Source organism: Paroedura picta, chromosome 1 (genome assembly GCF_049243985.1).
Source record: "Paroedura picta isolate Pp20150507F chromosome 1, Ppicta_v3.0, whole genome shotgun sequence".
Lineage (NCBI taxonomy): Eukaryota > Metazoa > Chordata > Lepidosauria > Squamata > Gekkonidae > Paroedura > Paroedura picta.
The window spans coordinates 153,993,438-154,013,643 of record NC_135369.1 but is presented as its reverse complement, the minus strand read 5'-3'; the positions used below and the strand labels follow the sequence as shown (position 1 = coordinate 154,013,643).

Here is a 20,206-nt window from a genome sequence, read left to right as displayed (position 1 = left end):
TAAGTAATCCTTATTTACTGAACTGTAAGGGTGTCACAAGGGAGGGTGGTATAAAAATGTAATAAACAAACAAACATACATACAAATAACGTCTGCATGGGGAAATCCATTTGTGAATGATTGCTGTAGTACCATGATTTCACAATAACTAATGATGTGTGAGTTCAGCCTAGATAAGAAATGGATTTTTATCTGCTGCCCTCAAAAGTAAGGCTAGAGATACATTGATTTCCTGAAAGAAGTAACATTTAATTGTTCCATTCATAAACTGGAAGATCAATATTGCGTACATATCCACCTCAGAGGACTACAGGAGAGTCTTCTAAGTTACGCGGAGCTTCAAAAAGGCACAGAAAATAGTGAAATATCTTTTTGTTTCCCCAGCAATTTGTTTCTCTATCAGCCCAAACCTGAGGAGGCAGTCCAGCTCAACTGGCCCTCCCCACCGTTTTGAAATGGCCATAAGCTTTAACTGGTTAGCTGGTGTGACTTTTCAATTGGTATTAAATTTCCAGTACAACATTTTATGGACGGATCATACCTATTCCATTCAGCACAGTAGAAATGAATGTCAGAACAAGAATAAGAGAGAGAAAAGTTGACCTTCTCTGAACACAAATGAGTTAAAGTTAAGGAGGTTTTCAGGATTACATAAGACATACGTACAAAGGCAGCCTTTTTTGTATGTTTCTGCTACTGTATGTTGACTTTTCATCTTACCCATTGTCCTTGGTCAGGCTCCCGGTTCATTTTTTATTATGTCGTTATGCTTATGATACACCATTTATATGCAGCTGACACAAAGCCATAGAAACTGTGTAAATGTGGCTCAAAGAAATAAAATAGCTTCAAAATAACATGTCTTCAATTTGTAGAAAGGAAAGCAAAAATTTAATGGAGGTTTCCGATAAATGGGGCTGTGAAGTTCAATAATATCTTGAAGCAAAACCTTGTATCCTACCATCTGTTCCAGTGATGGAATGGTACTTCTATTGTCAGAAAAATCAAGGTCATTTCTGCTGATTCTCCCTTTCCAGTGTAACATCCCTACTTTGCCCTCTTTGGGATTTGTGAAGGTCAGCTGACTCCCACAAACGGAGAGAGAGGCTCCGTCACTTCAGAATGACAGACAAGTATGACAATCTCATCCTATGAGTGCTGCTTAGTTCACAGATCTTCTTTTCAAATAAAAGCAGGAATACATTCTGTGTTCACATAGACCGTTTATGCACTGGGCACTTTACTGCCCCAGTTCTCATGCAGGAGCACAAATAGGGGGCAGATGAGGTGCACTGGGCCAAATGCTCCCCTGTGTGTGTGCAGGAAGAGGTGGGGCCACCTGCCACGACTAAAACTCCAACCTGTAACCCAGCATGAAACCTCCAGTGCATAAACGGTCATACAGAAGCAGCTTATGAGGACAATCCTTTCAGTTTAATGGATTTTAAAACTTTTAAAAAAGAATTAGTTCATTGAGTATCAATGTCTTTTGTCTTATTGACACCGAGTAAGCAGAAATATATTTTTTCCGCTTCTGAAATAAGGTATCTTCCAATACATTGAAACCAAGATCGATACTCTTTCCTAGCAATACAGTTAAGGCCTTTGGTTGACAACTTTGGCTTGTTTTAATGGCAATTCCTGTTATGAATCGTTCCCTCTCTTTATGAAAAAGTCCCATCTAAACAATAGTCAGCAACTGCATGTGTATAAAGTGGCTCTGTCTATACGCAAGGGCTGTCAAAGCAACACTGTAAACAGCCAGGGGGAGAACTAAAAAAATCCTTCTGTTTATCTCCTTGGCCTCGTGTGTCACATCTTAACAGCTGAAGAAGCAAATTTCCAAGTGAGAATGTGGGATTCAGATGGTAATTTTACTTTAACTTTTCATGAACCCCAGTTACCACTCGTTAGGGAAATATTAGGACTGCCATCCTAAATATGCAAAGGATGGGGTAAGTATTTTCTAAATTATAAATTTGAGACTGTGTATTTCCACACTTTAAAAATCCAAATTATGCGATAAAAACAGGTTATGAATAAATTATGAAAACCATATATTTTAGTATTCTGTATGTTTTATTGTGTTTCAGCAAGAAACAACAGGAAGTACTTGGTCTCTACCTTGGCTCACAGGGAGTCCTGGTCATGGCCTTCTGACTTGTGGGATTGTCCAACAGACATTACCTACATGTTTCCATCTTTAGCTAACAAGAATTTTGTGCTTGCAGGGTGTAATCACAGAAGCACAGGAAAAACCCAGCTACAAGTAAATCCTCCGAGAGAAAGGGGTCTGTTTTTGGCCAGTCGAACATACAGTAGCCCATAGATCAATACTCATGTGGATTTCTCCCCCTTAAACCATTGCATAGCTCAGACTCAGCGGGCTCACATCTACGTGAGCATTTTGTGATAGAAAAGATGAAAAGGATTATTTTCTACAAAACCTTCCATTTTAGAAGCCATCAAAAGAAGAAAAGTTTAGCGAACTCTACAAAATGTCGGACATCTGCTATTTGCCAACCCTTGTGCAAAGTCATGGTTGGAGGAACAGTGGAGGGAGGGAGGCAGGCAGTAAATCATTACAATAGGCTGATAGTTGTGAGGAAGCCTGCTGGCTCAGTCACAGCTGCCATAGCATCAATAGCTTTTTTAAGCCTCTAGTTTCTTTTCTATTTTTCATGCTGCTGCCTTCCCTCATTAAGATTCATGCCTGCTTGCTTACTCTGCTACTTGCTGTTATTCCTCTCTCATGCTGGCTGTCTCTCCTGCATCAGATGTAAAACTTACGGACACGGAGAGAACTATACAGCCTTTCAGAACATGCTGTCAGTGAAACATGAGCAAAGTTTACTCTGAGCTGTTCTCCGACTACAAGATTAGATATATCCCTGCCCTGTGTACATTCATTACATTTTTGTTCCATGTGAACACTACTGGCAAATACATCTCAATGCATTGTTAACTATCACAGACATTTCTAATCTTTCAAAAAAAATTTTAAAAATCAAAGCTATAAATGTTACCTTGCTTAAAGCTGAAAATATTTTCTCCTGGTCCTTTTGGTCATTCTGATGTACCACGAACTTAACATTTGTAAACAATTTTTTGGGCCCAAAATATCCTGCTTCTCCACATGGAGGAAGAGATCACAGGCACAGAGATGTGCCTGACTCCTCACTTAGCCATGCTGTGTAAGCAAGTCAATCCCTGAGTGTTCCCCCATCAAACTAACCCCTGAAGGCACAGAATTGGGAGACGTTTTTTTCCAATGTGCAATGTGCACTTTCCTAAATATCAAGGTTTCAACTGTGCTGTATGTTGACAACCATGGGTCTACTGCACAACTAGTTAGTGGAGGGAGGATTTTTATGCAAATCTGGTAGATGACCCAGGTTTGCCAAAACATGTCCCTACTCTGTAACTCAGGGATAGTCAACCTGTGGTCCTCCAGATGTCCATGGAATTGAAGACCATGGACATCTGGAGACCACAGGTTGACTACCCCTGCTGTAACTGACCACAGTGTGGAGATTTAATGGTCTGCATGTTGAGATCCCCCTTCATAATTAGAAATACAATACATAGATAATTGCCTTATAACAATGCTAATTCGTACTAGTACCGCTAAGCAATAATCCATGTATGTAGTCATAAGTAATGTAATGTCATAGGTAATGTGAGACTGGTGCACATATTATAGTGCTTCTTTCTGGTACATATTCTGTGAACTGACCTTCAGCATAATTTCATACTGATCGTTAACTACTGACCTGAGTAACGAATCTTGAATCCTTTCTTACTAGTGGCATGGTCAGTTGACCAGCGCAAATACAACTGATTGGTTTTGCTTGTGTAATTAAGTTGTCCAGTATGGTTTCCACTCAGAGCAACCAGTAAAGGACTTTGACCAGAAGAACCTGAGGAAAATGTGAAAAATGGAAAAAGAACAAATTTTAACTGATCCTTTAATTAAATGCTGAAAATCTCCACAGCCATAAAAGATTAGCAAAATTGTAATTATAAGTATTCAGTAATTGAAAATATGTTCAAGACATGTATTTTCTTGTTTTCATGGACTGAAAGAGAGACCATTTTCATTTCCTTCAAATGCCACGTTTCTGTAAAGGTAAAGGTATCCCCTGTGCAAGCAACGGGTCATGCCTGACCCTTGGGGTGACGACCTCTAGCATTTTCATGGCAGACTCAATACGGGGTGGTTTGCCAGTGCCTTCCCCAGTCATTACCGTTTACCCCCCAGCAAGCTGGGTACTCATTTTTCTGACCTCGGAAGGATGGAAGGCTGAGTCAACCTTGAGCCGGCTGCTGGGATTGAACTCCCAGCCTCATGGGCAGAGCTTTCAGACTGCTGCCTTACCACTCTGCGCCACAAGAGGCTCTTACACGTTTCTGTACAGTCTGTCAAAGGTCTGGTTTCCAATGTGGTGGCTGTCTCGACATACAACTTCAGCTGAAGACATTATTAAACGCTTCTTCTTCATAAAAAAAAAAGTAATCTCTGCATATAGAAAAACAGTATGCCAGGAACAAATATGAGGAATGGGCAAACTCCCCAGGCACAATTCCCACTGATTTATGAGGAACACTGAAGACCTCCTTGTGAGAAAAATCTTGCCCCAGGAATTTTCTTTGCATTTTCTAGTTTTTCTCTGTGTGCCTCTATCTGTTTAGCCCTTAGTAATCTGGATATTTTCAAAATAACACATGATATGCCAAAAAGGGAATTCAGGAGAGAGAGGCAACTTGCTTGCATCTGGTCATATGTTCATTGAGTATCCAGCAGACATCTACCGCCACCAGCCTGTCGTAGTAGCAACCACAGGGGAAATAGGGTGGGAGAAGAAGAATGACAGCTGAAATTCAATATACAATCTTGAGCCAGAGAACAATTCAAAAGCCTGGTGAATTGTAGTCGGAGCAACATTATGAGCTGCCAACACTTGTATTCTGATCCCAAGGAATGCAGTCTTCAGTGGCATTCCTCATTGATCTTTAGTTTTGTGTGTGAAAGCACTGACCATCCAACTTAGTTAGCTGCAACCTGCATCCTGAAATGGTATCACCCAGACCCATGTTTACCTGCTCAGTGAAAAATAAGGCCACCATGAAATACGTGTATCAGCATTTGTTGACATTAATTGTTTATCCCAGTTATTCCTTTCTGTAATTTTGCTTTATCCTTTCATATTATTTCCTCTCACTTAGAGATATGACTCTCTTTTTCTTCTTTGCATATATTACTTTGTACACCATATTTTGGGAGTTATAGTTAACCAGCATGTTCCAACTTTCTGTTGGCTAGCGTGGCATTTCCCCCTCAGCCTTGTTTCTACAGCGGGTAAGTCAATAGTAGACCCTTGATAGTTCCATAGAAAAGAATGAGTCTGTTTTACTTTTAGTCAATGAAAAGGAAGATCTGGGGCAGGGGCGGGGGGACGGGACACAGCAGCTAGAATTTAAATGAAAGATGTCTATATAAGCACTTTGCCATGGAATTCCTGTTCTCTTAACAACAGAGATAATTTCAGCCATCAAAATATATAATTTCAGTCATTAAAAAGAGACTGATGAGGTGCCCGATTCTTTTGAAATGCTTGTCTTTAGATATGAAAAGGGGGGTCTATTGATGGCATAAGGTAAAGGTAAAGGTATCCCCTGTGCAAGCACCGAGTCATGTCTGACCCTTGGGGTGACGCCCTCTAGCGTTTTCATGGCAGACTCAATACGGGGTGGTTTGCCAGTGCCTTCCCCAGTCATTACCGTTTACCCCCCAGCAAGCTGGGTACTCATTTTACCGACCTCGGAAGGATGGAAGGCTGAGTCAACCTTGAGCCGGCTGCTGGGATTGAACTCCCAGCCTCATGGGCAGACAGATTCAGACAGCATGTCGCTGCCTTACCACTCTGCGCCACAAGAGGCTCTTACATTGATGGCATGAAAGGACTTAAAAAAAAAGCTTTGTATCTTTTCATATTTTCTCAAACTTGCTTTAAGTCCTGATATATTACTGTTCAGTGTCTTTTTCCTTTTCCAGATAGTAATATTTAGTAATATGATGATGTCACAGAGGTAACACAAGACGAAGGGTGCTTGTACTCGAAAGCTCATGCTCTGAATAAATCTTTGTTGGTCTTAAAGGTGCTATTGGACTCTGATTTAATTGTACAAATTCCCATTGTTCTCCATCTGATCAGAAAGCCACATCATTATTTCCCAGGCAGTGCTCTGTCTGGCCACATTGTGCAGGTTGTCCACCTTGCATATTAATACCACTCAACCAGGCTTTTGTTCCAATCCGGATGTAGTCAGATACTACGACTCATTGGAGCATAAGGTAGATGGAGGACATTCCAGTGAAAGCAATGAAGAACAGATGGACAAATTCGTATTCATCCATACAGCTTTGATTATATGGGCATCTGAATGCATATCTAAAAGTTTATCTCTATTCACATTCAACCCAATTACTCAACGATGAATAATTTATTGGAATAGGAGACATCAGCCCAGTTGTCCTCATTACAGTCATACTCTTTCTCCATATGAACTGTTTCACATCTTTTAGGAAAGGGATTACAAAACACTGATTGAATGGTGTGTAGAGAACTTGTTTTACAAGGGCAAACCTGTTTGAAAATAGCCTGGCCATTTCTGTTCAGCACTAAACTACACCACTGTCTGATACACTGGCATTTAGCATTAGCTTTGTCCTCCCAATACTGATAACTGAATCATTCTTACCATCAAATATTTCCAGCTCATCGAACTGTTTTTCACTTTGAAATGTTTCTACAAAGATAGAGATGTTGTAGCCTGGTTCAACTTTAAGGGTCCAGGCACAGGTTTGTGAATTGGGATAGTTGCCTGGGTAGCCTGGACTGAGAATTACTCCAGATGAATCCATACGGACTTCATTTGCTGGGCATTGTGCTGTGCAGAAAGATGGAGAAAGAAATAAAAAACATGGTTTACTTTCAGTATCTTTCCATTTATTTTTATTAAAAAGTTGATCGGATATGGGAGATCTTATATTAAGCTGAAGAGAACTCAGTCAAGGTACAAAGATGCTGTTCACAAACTGCATTGTCCATTAGGCCATAAATTAGCCATTAATTTCATGAAAATAAATAGAAACATTCATGCTAACCTTTTATACTAACTGCTTAAAATGAATGTTCTAAGTTCATGTGCTTGGGACATTTTCAAAAGAGCAATGGGGGGGAGAAAGGTTACACAAACCTCAAATTATTGCGGGTCCCATCACATATCAATTGATTAACAAATAAAAACTAGAAACATCAAGCAATTCAGGGGTCAAAAATAAGCTGTGATTTCTTGAAATTCAAGACCCATACTGACTTAAAACTTTTTCTCCAGAAATGTATGTGACCCACGTTAACTAGTTATTTTTTGTTTGAAAAAAACCTACATATTTTCCATTGTTCTCACACATTCAGTGAGACAGACAGATGTTGTGGTCTCACTGTGTAATTACAGATTCTAATAATATTAATCAGACTAGGTGAGGAGCCACTTTAGCTTACTGGGGAGATGTTAAAAATAGGGCATGCTATTTCCTATCCCCTCAGAGTCACTTCTGAGCAGAGGGAAGAGCTGGGCTGATTTCTGAAATTTTGCCATTCTTCTGCTACTTTTAGATTCACTGGATCTAGTGTTGCCAGGTCCCCCCTGGATATCAGTGAAGGATGAAGGTATATAGATTCAAGTTGGGAAACTCCTGAAGATTTGGGGGAAGACAGGGATGACCTCAGTGGGGTACAATGCCATATAGGCCATATTTCAAAGCATCCATTTTCTTCAGGGAAATTGATCTCTGAAGCCTGGAGATGAGCTGTAATTCCAGGGGATCCCTAGGTCCATCAGGACACTGGTATCCCTAACTGGATCTGGTGACTAGAGGACCCAACATTGTTCCACTTGGCCTTATCTCATCCTGGTTCCTGCCTCCGATTGTTCAGAGCAGGCTAACTTCTGATACACTATCCATAAGTTCTGCCTGATTTTGTCCTGCCATTTTGTGCTACCTATCTATAGCCTGCCTCCCAGTTGCGGGCCGTCACAGAGAGGTCTGTTCTTTTGGTATAAGCACTGTTGTTTGAAATGCCACAAACTGATGTTATAAGTGAAATATATATTCTGAAGCAGCAGACAGCAAAATACAGAAGGAAAGCAAACACTGGCAGGAAATTGCACAGCAGAAAACAAATAAGAGCTAATGGACACACAAAAAATCCACAAGAACCAAAGACTATCTCAATAGCTTCAGTGGTTCCTTGGTAGTGAGTATATGCCTCACTGCCCTGAGGTTCCCTTGAAGAATGCCTCCAAGTTTTGTTTTGTCAGGGTTTTTTTTTCCAATCTGCTTCCAAAAGCTGTGTAAGGAGAGTGCTTCACATACCGCAACCCATAATCTGTCATTTTTCTTTCTGCTCCATTTCCCATGTGCTGTCTCAAAACATTGCACTTCATTAGAAGAACAATTCTCCCTGTAATTGGGCTGCATCAAAATATCTATCAAAACCACAGGTCCACATCCTTCTTTATTCTCGTAGCCTTTCTATAATGCTGTTGACCATTCACCATATACAGCTTGCTAATTACTTCTTTTGGCTCTTTTTAGCCAACATAAACCTGGATTTTGTCACACCGTAGGACCCAGGAAACAACATCCCATCGCAGGGAACTCTTTTTAAATCTCAGAACAGTACATCAAATTTATTCTTGTATGGGTACATCGGTTTACAAGTGTATTAGTGAAAGTCAAAGATTATTTTAGGAGTCAGAAATAAATGAGATAGTTTGTAGTTCCGGGAAGGGGAAGTATGACTGGCAAAAAAAGTAAAGGTCAATGCTGGGGAGGTGAGAGACAAATTGAAATGAATTGAAGTGTGACAAAAGATCTGGCTGCATCTAGAAGACTGGAATTTATCAGGTATTAATAAGTAAAGTGTCTTGTAGCAAAGAACATTGCTTCTTATTAAACGATACATAATAATATATAGGAAACAGCCCTTCTTTCTGGGACAAAAATATAGAATGAAAAAAATAAACATAATAAAACATTTATTTATTTATTTATTTATTTATTTATTTATTTACTTACTTACTTACTTACTTACTTACTTACTTACTTACTTACTTAGGGATGGATATCCCAGCCTGTCTTGAGAAACTGATTAAGTGGATGTGTCTGCTCAGACATTAATGTTTAAGTGGTAAGCAAATAAAACTTGAATACTGTTTTCTCCCACTTGCTATCTTCTTTGACACAACCCTCCCATGGCTGACTGCTGTTCTCTCTCACCTTGTCAGAGATACTTTGTCTGATGTGCATGAATGCTATGAATCAGCAAGTCACACGGTGCTGTGTTTCAAACGGTTTAAAATGCTATTCAGCCAATTGGCAAAATGAAAACAATTTCATAGAATCATAGAATCATAGAATCATAGAGTTGGAAGGGGCCATACAGGCCATCTAGTCCAACCCCCTGCTCTACGCAGGATCAGCCCAAAGCATCCTAAAGCATCCAAGAAAAGTGTGTATTCAACCTTTGCTTGAAGACTGCCAGTGAGGGGGAGCTCACCACCTCCTTAGGCAGCCTATTCCACTGCTGAACTACTCTGGCTGTGAAAATTTTTTCCTGATACCTAGCCTATATCGTTGTACTTGAAGTTTAAACCCATTACCCATTTCAAATATTTTGGGATGTGGAATGGCATAGTATAGCCTGATCTTGTCAGATATTAGAAGAGAAGCAGAGCTGGCATTTGGAGGTGAGGCCCTCCAGAAAGACTGCAGAGGAAAGCACTGGCAAAACACATCTGCTTAACCGCTTGCCTCCAAAATCCTATGGGGTCGCCATAAGTCATTTGCATCTTGATAGCATTTCACACACAAACACAATATATGCTTGATTTAAATATGAGAATTAATATTTCACAATGAAAAGCAACAGTGATGAGGGCAGGTAAACAATACATGTCTTGGAAGGAAAAAAAAAGCACGAAAAATGAAACGTTGATAGTTGGCTTAAACTGAACTTTTGTTCTCCTAATTCAATGGTTATATATCAAAATAATTTAGTGCTATTTCTTCAACAAGCTATGGACTGGTACAGATGGCTGCTGTTTTAACCCTGAGATTGAATAGACTTACATGGGCCCTTTTCTCAGGTTTTTGAGCATCTGTGCTCACATGATGTCTACATAAATCAGAACTATTTGTGTACACTAACGCACATGACTATAGTGATTTCCACTGTCATACCAGCTCCTCAAAGTTTCACTTCCATCATAGGAATTGCTGAAATTACCAGTACTGACCAATATACACAGGGGCCTCCGTATTACTCTGTTTTGCTTTGTTTTCTGAAATCGCCCAATTTATTTTTAGAAATCAAGCTAGGTCATTTCACTAAAGCTTTAGATGTTTTTAAATTGATATCATAACCGGATTGGTGTTTAATCAACAGGGCGCAGCAGGTAGATATGTATTGCAGTTGGCTTGCAAAACTTTTTTTGCTGGTAGAGGTCATCTTTTCCAAGCTCACATTGATACCAGCAGAAACCACTCTCAGCAATTAATGCCCACTAATAAAACATCAGTCAACCATTCAGACTATTCACCCAACAAAGCAAAGGTTAGCCAGCATTTGGCAGCAGTACTATTACAGATCACAACGGTAAATCATGTATGAACTCCTAAAGGACCCCAGAATGATTACCAAAGCAATAACAAAGCACGGAGAATGTTTTTTTAAGGACCAAAAAGAAAAACAGACTTTTAAACATTAAAAGGCAACCTTCAGATGGGAGTCTAACACCTTTGATGGATAAAGATCCATCTTGTAGCTTGAAAAACAACCCATTTGAAATACCATGTGCCAAAGCAGAGAATTTCATTCATCTGAAGCATTTGTATATGACTGAATTAAACAGAAGCTAAAAGTGTTCACAAGCTTAAAATCTATACTTTCTGGTATAGCTTTTCTGATTATGAAAGAACTCTCTGGAGTTGCTGCTATACAAAACAGAATTGGTTCGGTGTCAGTTCACATATTATATTTCTCTGGTGAGAAAGGACTGGGAGGATCTGCACAGATTGGGGGAGGGGGGAAGCCACCAGCATGTACATATATGAACAAGAGACAGTATAACAGCGAAACTTAAGAGTTTGTTTTTTCTTCCCAATTGTGGCTACACAGTAGGCTGCCATGAGTTCACTTTCTGCCCAGTGCTCATACTGCGTAACACTAGATGAGATGAACAGATTAAATGGAGGGGAGAGTGAAAGTGAGATAATTTCTCTCACCACTCTGTGTTTTAAGGTTTTTTATGTGGTCCCTGTTGCTGTCTTATTCAAGAACTTATTTTGCCCATTACAATCATAAGATTCTACATTGAAGAAAATAGTTTCAAAGAACTGTATTGCTTTAGGATAGATACTAGATGTACAATGCATTCCTAAGCAGAATTCAGCAGTGGAGAAAAGTCCACCAAAGGATCACACTGGAAGTCTCCTGGTACTGAAGGAGGTGGTGAGCTCCCCCTCACTGGCAGTCTTCAAGCAAAGGTTGGATACACACTTTTCTTGGATGCTTTAGGATGCTTAGGACTGATCCTGTGTTGAGCAGGGGGTTGGACTAGATGGACTGTATGGCCCCTTCCAACTCTATGATTCTATGAAATAGTATGATTTTTTTTTCAGATTCTTGCAACCCTGATTGTTCTGACCTAGGAACCATTTGATGTCACTCCAAAAGTAGCCACAGATCCTAACTGTACCATATAGGCATGATTATGCTGCACTACTTTTCCTCTTCAAATAGTTCTCTAAAGCACAGCAATAAATCTCTAAAGCACAGCAATAATACAGCATGACAATAATTTAAAACATATGTGTCAATGTTATTTGCATGGGGGCCACAACCATGGCTCTTATCTGGCCTGTGAGTAACTAGTACAAGCAACTTGGCTGCTCAGGGGTGGGGAATGGCTGAGAGGGAGCAAGTGTGAGGCATGCGTGGTTGAAGTTGTCAGATATAGGAAATAGCTAGGGGGCAGGACAATGAGGCTGAGGTTAAATAGCATGCCTGTGTTTGGAGGGGCGGAAGGACAGCAAAGGCAGAGGAGAAGAAATTTTGCTTTTCCCTTCAGCCTTCTTTAACTACAAGGGCAACATTGTGGAAGGAGGAGACAGAGGGCCAGCATGTGGATTGGGAGGCTATTGGGCTGCCCTGTGCATGCCACTCTGAGTGGAAAGATATCCTGGCCTCAAAGCAAAGGAAGAAATTGATACCAGGCATTACATTTAATGACACTAATGGCTTGGCACAACAAAGCAATGACAGATGTGGCCCTTGTAATAAATGAGTTTGACATCTGTGATTTAAAATGGTATCATTGCATGCACATGGGAAGCTCTACTGGTATATGCATGGAACACTATGTACATGTTGGAGTTCTTATAATAAAGACATTTAGAATGTGCTTTTAAAACATTTACTCTATAATCAAAATTTGCTTTCTCATTCTCCTAAATCAGGAATGCTACGACTGTGGCCTTTTCCCTGAGCTGGTATTCTCTATTCTATTCTATGTTACATCTGAATTAAGAAGGAACATTAAAAACAAAGAAGTGTGATCAATACTGGTGGAATTATTTCCATTCTCTGTTTAATTTCCAAATGGCTCCAAATGTCCACAGTTCTGATATTTCCGTAAGGTAACAGAATCACAGTGTTTTGTCGACAGTGTTGTTAATTCTGAAATAATTTGTAAATTTGGTTGTCCTATAGTTACAATGTTCCTCATTGGCCCAAATTAACATCCTTAAGGAAAATAAGGACCAAGTGGTGGAAGTGATATAAAAAGTTTGTGCATATGACCATTTCCCATTTTTTGGCTAATGCTTTTCTTTTCCCCATTCCTTTGCCAAGAAAAGCATTGGCACAATTGTTCTTTTCAAAGATTATTGCATGTATAGTTTATACTTATTGAATCCATAATTTCAGATTCTGATGTTTTCAATTAAAAAAAAACGCTTTCATACAATGTAGACGTCTATTTTTGTCATTAAATTGTTTTAAAGCAGAATTTAGATACAAAATAAAAAAAAGGGAAATACCGTAATTTCTCTTCATACATACCTTCACAGAATGGAGGGGAACCCTCAAATTGGAGTTGTGCTTTTAACTTACAGAACATTATGTCATTTCCAACCAAGGTGTAGCCAGGGTGACACTTGTACTTGGCAAAGTCCCCTGAAAAATCAATAATGTATAAAATATATATGAGAGTAGTATAAAACAAATCTACATATAAAACTCTGTAGGAACTTGAGAGTGAATTAAACTAGCAATCTTACCACATACTAGGGTTTTCTATACCTCGTTGTCTGACGGTACATATTACTATCAAACTAGCACATTTTTCCCCCTCATGTACATGGTAGGGGTCTTTATCAAGGAGCAAGGATTCCTCACAGTTCTCACATGGTTGGTCATCTGTATCCAAGGCTCATGATGAAAGAAATCCTCCTATAGTGTAGCTAGAGGTTTCTTTTAAGAAATGGTTGGTTTTCCTTGAGTTTTCCCCACAGTTAGAGATTATACAGTACTAACTGATTTCTCTTCATCAGATCAGATAAATCTTTGGCCTTTTACTAAAGATTTCTTTACAGTAGTAACACTGCCATCCATAGTAGAGCTACGCCTATCTAATACCACTGACCTTAATGGATTTTGAAGGCTATAACTCTGCTTAGGCTAGCACTATAAGAGTACTTCAGAAGATTTAAATAATTTTCAAGAAGAGGTATGCTTTGTTTTAAAGTTCCATTTACATATTTATGTACCGTATATACTCACATATAAGCCGAGGCACCTAATTTTACCACAAAATCTGGGCAAAACGTATTGACTCGCATATAAGCTGATGGTGGGAAATGCAGCAGGCTACTGGTAAATGTACAGGGTGGCCTAAGTACTTAATCCATGCTCAATCATCACAGGCTGTCCCATCCAGCCTCCCCCCCACCAACAGATACAAAAAAGTCAAGAGGATGTATAGTTGCTGGTTTTGTGCCCCGCTTTTCACTAACCAAAGGAGTCTCAAAGCGGCTTACAATTGCCTCCCCTTCCTCTCTTGATGCCAGACACCCTGAGAGAGCACTGACAGAACTGCTCTGTGAGAACAGCTCTGGCAGGAGAACCAAACAGTGCCTTCCAAACCAGAAAACTAGAGCAGAAAAATAGGACCCAAAGTTGGCAAACTACTACTACAAGTACAACAGCTACCAAACTGGGGGCTACAGTGCCCCCAGAACAAAACACTGAAATAAAGAACTGTTAAACTGAAAGTTGAAAGAAAGAACTGTAAAAATCAACTTTTAAAAGAAACACAACCCCAAGAAGAAAAGGCAACCAATGCTGCCCCTCAGATAAAAGAAGAAACACTAGAAGAAACAGTAAATCCCAAAGGTGCTATAAAAGGCCCCAACTCTTCATGCTTTGTGAAAATAATGCAGTTGTGTGGCAGACAACTGGACAGCTTGAAAGTACATTATTTGGTTGTCAACAGGTGACACTCTTTATCTGGCAAGCTACATTTTAAGGGATGAAATATTGAAAACATTTCAAAAATGCTTGGGAGTGCATTCAGAAAGTTTCTATGTAGAAGAAGAAGAGTTGGTTTTTATACACTGCTTTCCACTACCCAAAGGAGTCTCAAAGACCGTTTATGCACTGGAGGATTCATGCCAGGCAGCAGGCTGGAGTTTTAGTTGTAGCACCTTGCCCCACCTCTTCCTGCACTGTCATGGCGGAGCATTTGGCCTGGTACGCCTCAACCGCCCACAATTTGTGTTACTGCATGGGAGCTGGGGTAGTGAATTTCCCATTACGTAAATGTTCAAAGTGGTTTACAATTGCCTTTCCTTCCTCTCCGTACAACAGACACCTGTGAGGTAAGTGGATCTGAGAGTCCTGACAAAACTGCTTTGTGAGAACTGGTTTTAATAGGACTAGGATGAGCCCAAGGTCACTCAGCTGGCTAAATGTGGAATGAGGAAATCAGGGCCCTAGAACAAAGGAGCTCTTCCGCCAGGCATTTGTTTGAGGTCAAACAAATGTAACATCTACTGCAGTGGTCTGCAACCTTTTTTAGGCTGCGCACTGGTGGGGGGAGGGCGATCAGGGCGCTGGGGCATGTGCGGCAGATCCGCACATGTGCGTTTACGCCATGTGTGGCCGCAAATGTGCATGTGTGGCAATTTCGCCCATGCACGGCAGGTCCGTGCATGCACGTTTGCGGCCGTACATGGCACAAATACGCATGCATGGACATGCTGTGCATGTGAGCATGCACTGGCAGCCACGCTTCCCTCTCCCCCCCTCCTGCAAAAAGAAGCTTGCCGGGCCGCAAGCTAATCGGCTGCTTTGGCGGCCGATTTGCTTGCGGACTGGGAAGTTTCTCACTGCTGTGGCCCGGTGGTTGGGGACCACTGATCTACTGGGCCCCCTGAAGCAAACACCCTGCAGTGACCAATCATGGGACAGTTAAAATATTGAGGTTGTTAGTCACTGTTCTCTCTGCTATTGCTGTTACTATTGTTATTCATCTGAAATCATTACCGAGTTATACCGTTTTGTTCCAATGTTCCTGTTCCCCTATGTTTCATGTAAACCACCCTGAGCCTCAGGGCAGGGCGGTATATAAATGTAATTAATTTATTAATTAAATAATGTGGAGGAGCGAGAAATCAAACCCCGGTTGCCAGATTAGAAGCTGCCACTCTTAACCACTACACCAAGCTGATGGTTTGGGACCATGTAAAGCTGCTCAGCACTACTGAAATTTCACCTACAGCTGCCTTTCTATACCAAAACCTTTCAAGAACAGGCAAAATGTGAGCTGGAATTATATAACATAGGCCAAGCATGAACACAGAACAAGTCTGTAGCTGTGAGAAGCACGTATCAATCATTACCTATTTCAAAATCATCATCTTCTGTAAGCAAGTCAGCTTGTGGAACGGCTGGTGGAGGCTGGCACTTCTTAAGCTGATAGCCTATAAAATTAAATCAAGAATATCACTCCCTTAAAATCAAGAATAACACCACTCCCTTAAAATAAGCATCATTATATATTGGAAGTATATTTGCTCATTTGTTATACTATTTTTACAAAGACTACATGGCTTGCAGGCTGTGAAATTATCATTGGTAATCTTTGTGACTGCTCTGAGCACTCACAGTACATCTCATCCATGGACGGTGTGTCCCATAGACCAGAGGTAGTCAACCTGTGGTCCTCCAGGTGTCCATGGACTACAATTCATGGGAATTGTAGTCCATGAACATCTGGAGGACCACAGGTTGACTACCCCTGTCATAGACTACAGAAACCTGAATACAGGAACCAATAAATCAAAGCACTGCTGCTGGGCATTGCATCTTTTGTGCATTAGACTTCTCCAATGCATACCTATGATGTGTTGCAGCATGCGGAAAATGAAACATGATGCACTGGAGTTCAGCCACTTTATAGAACCCATCCAATTATCTTTGTTTAAATGATAGTTTTCACTGAAGACTGCATTTTTAATACGACTATCACCATGGCTGTCATACATGCTGCCTACCTTTGCCTACTCTATCTAACCAAACCAATACTTTAGGGCTAAAAAGTCTGATGAATGCCTTAAAATTAGAGCTTTCCCCCTTTCCAAAGGGGGGAGGGAGATGCTGCCAGGAAAATGAATAATACGAATTCCAAATAAATCCATGAAGTTACAATGGAAATTAATTGCTGTTTAACATTTCCCGGTCTTACACTGCAGGACTCCATACTGAGGCCATTGGAACTCTGCATGGGTTTGTACTGTCCGCCTTCCACTTTGAACTAGATTAGGGTTGTCATCTACTTTCTGGCAGTGAAAGACTTCCTACCCCCTGCCACCACTGCCCACTGCCACTCAGCTGGGTGGTGAGAGGAAAATGGGAGGTGAGTAATCCTTGGTGTTATTATGTCACTTCTGGCATGACCTTGAAGGGACATTGAGAACTGTGTGATGCTCTAGCATTCTCCTAAAACCACAGAGTTTGGAGTGAGTACTAGAGCGTCACGCCAGGCACAATGAAATCATGATAGGGATGCTGATCGGGACCCTGCCCCCATTGTAAATCCCCATTTCTCTCATCTCTCATTGGTTGCCAATTCCTAGAACCTGGAATTGTCCCACCTTGACTAGGAAGCAAAATAATTCTTCACAGAAGATTAGGGTACCACAGTGTTTAATATCAAAAAGTAATGTATTAGTAAGGAGTGCGTGGCCTGGGTTAAGTGGGACAGCTTTTTTCCATTAAAATATTAAAACCCAAGTAACTCAGTATTAAATATTTAACATTCATTTTGCTGCGAATAATAAAGGCTGATACTCTAGAGGTTTTTATTAAATGAAAATATCATGCCAATTAAACCAATCTAATTTATTTTAACATCACTAGGCAGAAAATATTCTTTTAAAGCTCCAAAGGCTACCTCTCTGTCTCTGTCACACACAACACACACACACACTATATCTGTAAGATAAAAAGCAGACGACTGACCATGAAAATTGAGAACAAAGAACCCTCCAGTGGAGAAGTCACTGTGAAACTTGAGGAGGACTTGATTGCTTGAGCTATAAGCTGTTTCAAGAGCTGTATTCCCACTGAACACTCCCAGCTGAGGTGAATTTTGGTCAGGGCCATCCCTAAAGACCAAAAGAAAAAAAAACTATGTCAGCAAAACCATATAATTAAGGTTTAAATTGACTATTTTCTCTTGATGATGGCTTTAAATCTTTGAGAAGGCAAGTTAATTCTAATAATTGCAGCTTGGGATAATTCAAATCTATGGAGACAGTTAAGAGCCTGAACTTTTTAGAGAAAGTTGGAAAGCTGTGCAAGTAACATTTATATATTAACAGGTAAGGTGTTTTACTGTTTCTCTCAAAATCAACAGAGACAATTCATACAGGGAAAAAAATCTTCATATGTGTGAAATGCTTTGTTATGAGAATCAACCCCATCATTTCATGTGCCATCTTAAGCAAGGGAGAACTGTGAATGGTACAGTTAGTAAATAAGATCTATAAAGACCTTACTTGCATAAATTGTGTCTTTTCAAGATGGGGCCTTAATGACCCATTATGCACGGGGGTTTTAGCGCGCATTCGCGGTGGAATGGTGGCGACTAAAGTCACTGATAACGCATGGTACCGGCCACAACTGGCTGCAGATTTGATGCATGCCGCCGGAAAAGCCGCTTTAGCAGAACGCGGAAGAAACTGCAGCTTCTGGGGGACCGGGGCGCAACCAGAAGTGGCACCGGGATCGCCGCGTACATAATCAGTTACTCTGGGTTTTGCCACTGTTGCATCCCGTCCCGTGCATAACCGGTTTGCTTCGCTTCTTCCCCCTCCACGTTTCCCATGTGACCCGAAATCGCCGTTTTGGCGGCCATGCATAATGGGCCAATGTGATGTCATGTCGCTTAAATTGTAAATATATTTAATGAACATAAGCAACATATTCCTAAGGGGGTGGTGGTGGTGAAACTCTCAGATCTATAAATTTATTTTACCAGACCACATACATTTACATTTTCATCTATTTGAATGAAATGGTGAAGTATCAAGAATCTCTCAGCTGTTAAGTAAAATCTGACCTTCCATTACCTTAGGATCAAAAATGTATTTGGTCATTAATTCATGTCATGCCTGTCTTAAGGCTGCCATGAATAAGATTTCATCTAATGAATATTGGGAAATACTTGAATAGTCCTAATCCAACTCCAATTGCACTTTGAAAGGAAAATGTGTCTGACTCATGCCAGAATATAAAATACAAATTTTGAATTACTTGAAAATACCCTGTTCTCCCTAGTGGGCACAATGTAAGCTATTAACTATGACTGTCCCTCCTCCTATCACTGGGAGTGCTTCTGCATTTATTTTGTCATTTCTGGTCCCAATTTCTGCATACATTTCTGTGCCCTTATTTTTTGCTTCAGTCCTCCCTCCAGCTTCTTACCAGTTCTTTTGAGATCACTTTTATCCTGATCATTTTTCTGGAAACTGATTTTGTGTGTATAATATTTCTGTCAGTTTCCTTTCTCTGGTCTACCTCTAGTCCTCTTTTTGATGATTGGACTGTTATTATGGGCAAATCTCTCCCTCTCTTCTCCACTGCCCAATCATGAAGAAAAATGGTTTCATTTTATTTTGCTTTGTAAAATTCACAAAAATGTCAATGTATCAATATAGTAGGTTCTATAAATTCCGAACATACATTAAAAAAATTAGTTTCTAGCCCCTTCCCTGGCAGATATATGCCTTTTTAATAAAATAAATTTTAAAAATGAAGAGCTTATTTTTAGTGCAAAAGACGTAAATAGTCTAGATCTTCCCAATGGTTTTCATCTTTTAAATACAAACTTAGGAAAAGGATGTAATGTATTTAAAAGGCAGGCTGACTACAAGTACAGCAGTCTAATTCTTCTGAAAAGTATACTGTGTTAAAATAGGAGTCTGAAAAATTCAGTACATATTTCTGCGCAGACAATTCTAAACAGCAGTGGCATTTCTAGGACTCAACATTTGGGTTGGCAGATGGATAAGAATACATTTGCCTCTGAGACCATCACTGCCCCAGAGGTTCCCTCACAACTGAAAACAATGTTAGTTTAAGTTGCTAACATGACAAAATGCAACAGGTCGTACAGTTGCATGTTGATAAAATCCATACAGCAGAGCAGTATGGAACGAGCATTTACTTCAATTTATGGCCTACCTCTTATCAATTATCTGGGAAAAGTATATAAATTTGTATGAAAGTATCATCCTGCTAAAACACTTGTCACCTCCCTCCCAGATAACAGATGTTATCTATCCTAGTCTATTGACTCAAAGAAAGCAGAACTAGAAAGATATTAGGTGACAAGACTTATGCAGGCGCCAATCACATCCATTGGCCAATCCATGTTTGTTTCCTTTCAAAAATCAGCATTTTCAAAGACAACATAAAATTATGCCACAAGAAAGAAAAAGAGGGAAACGGGGCACCTGACTAGCTGATCAAAACTTGTGGCTCAGCATCCATTCGGTATTTATTTATTTTTT

The 20,206-nt window shown here is 40.1% G+C and overlaps 1 protein-coding gene across 3 annotated transcripts in view; it reads right to left on the bottom strand.

Annotated features, from left to right (window-relative positions):
* Positions 1–20,206, bottom strand: part of CSMD1 (CUB and Sushi multiple domains 1) — a 1,334,105-nt gene that overhangs the window by 91,602 nt on the left and 1,222,297 nt on the right. For all 3 annotated transcript variants that reach the window (XM_077309265.1, XM_077309276.1, XM_077309285.1), the window contains 5 exons: positions 17,652–17,797; positions 16,031–16,111; positions 13,191–13,304; positions 6,763–6,951; positions 3,774–3,920 (listed from right to left, as the gene is read on the bottom strand). In XM_077309265.1, coding sequence (XP_077165380.1) covers positions 3,774–3,920; positions 6,763–6,951; positions 13,191–13,304; positions 16,031–16,111; positions 17,652–17,797 — 677 coding nt within the window. The remainder of the gene's footprint in view (positions 1–3,773; positions 3,921–6,762; positions 6,952–13,190; positions 13,305–16,030; positions 16,112–17,651; positions 17,798–20,206) is intronic.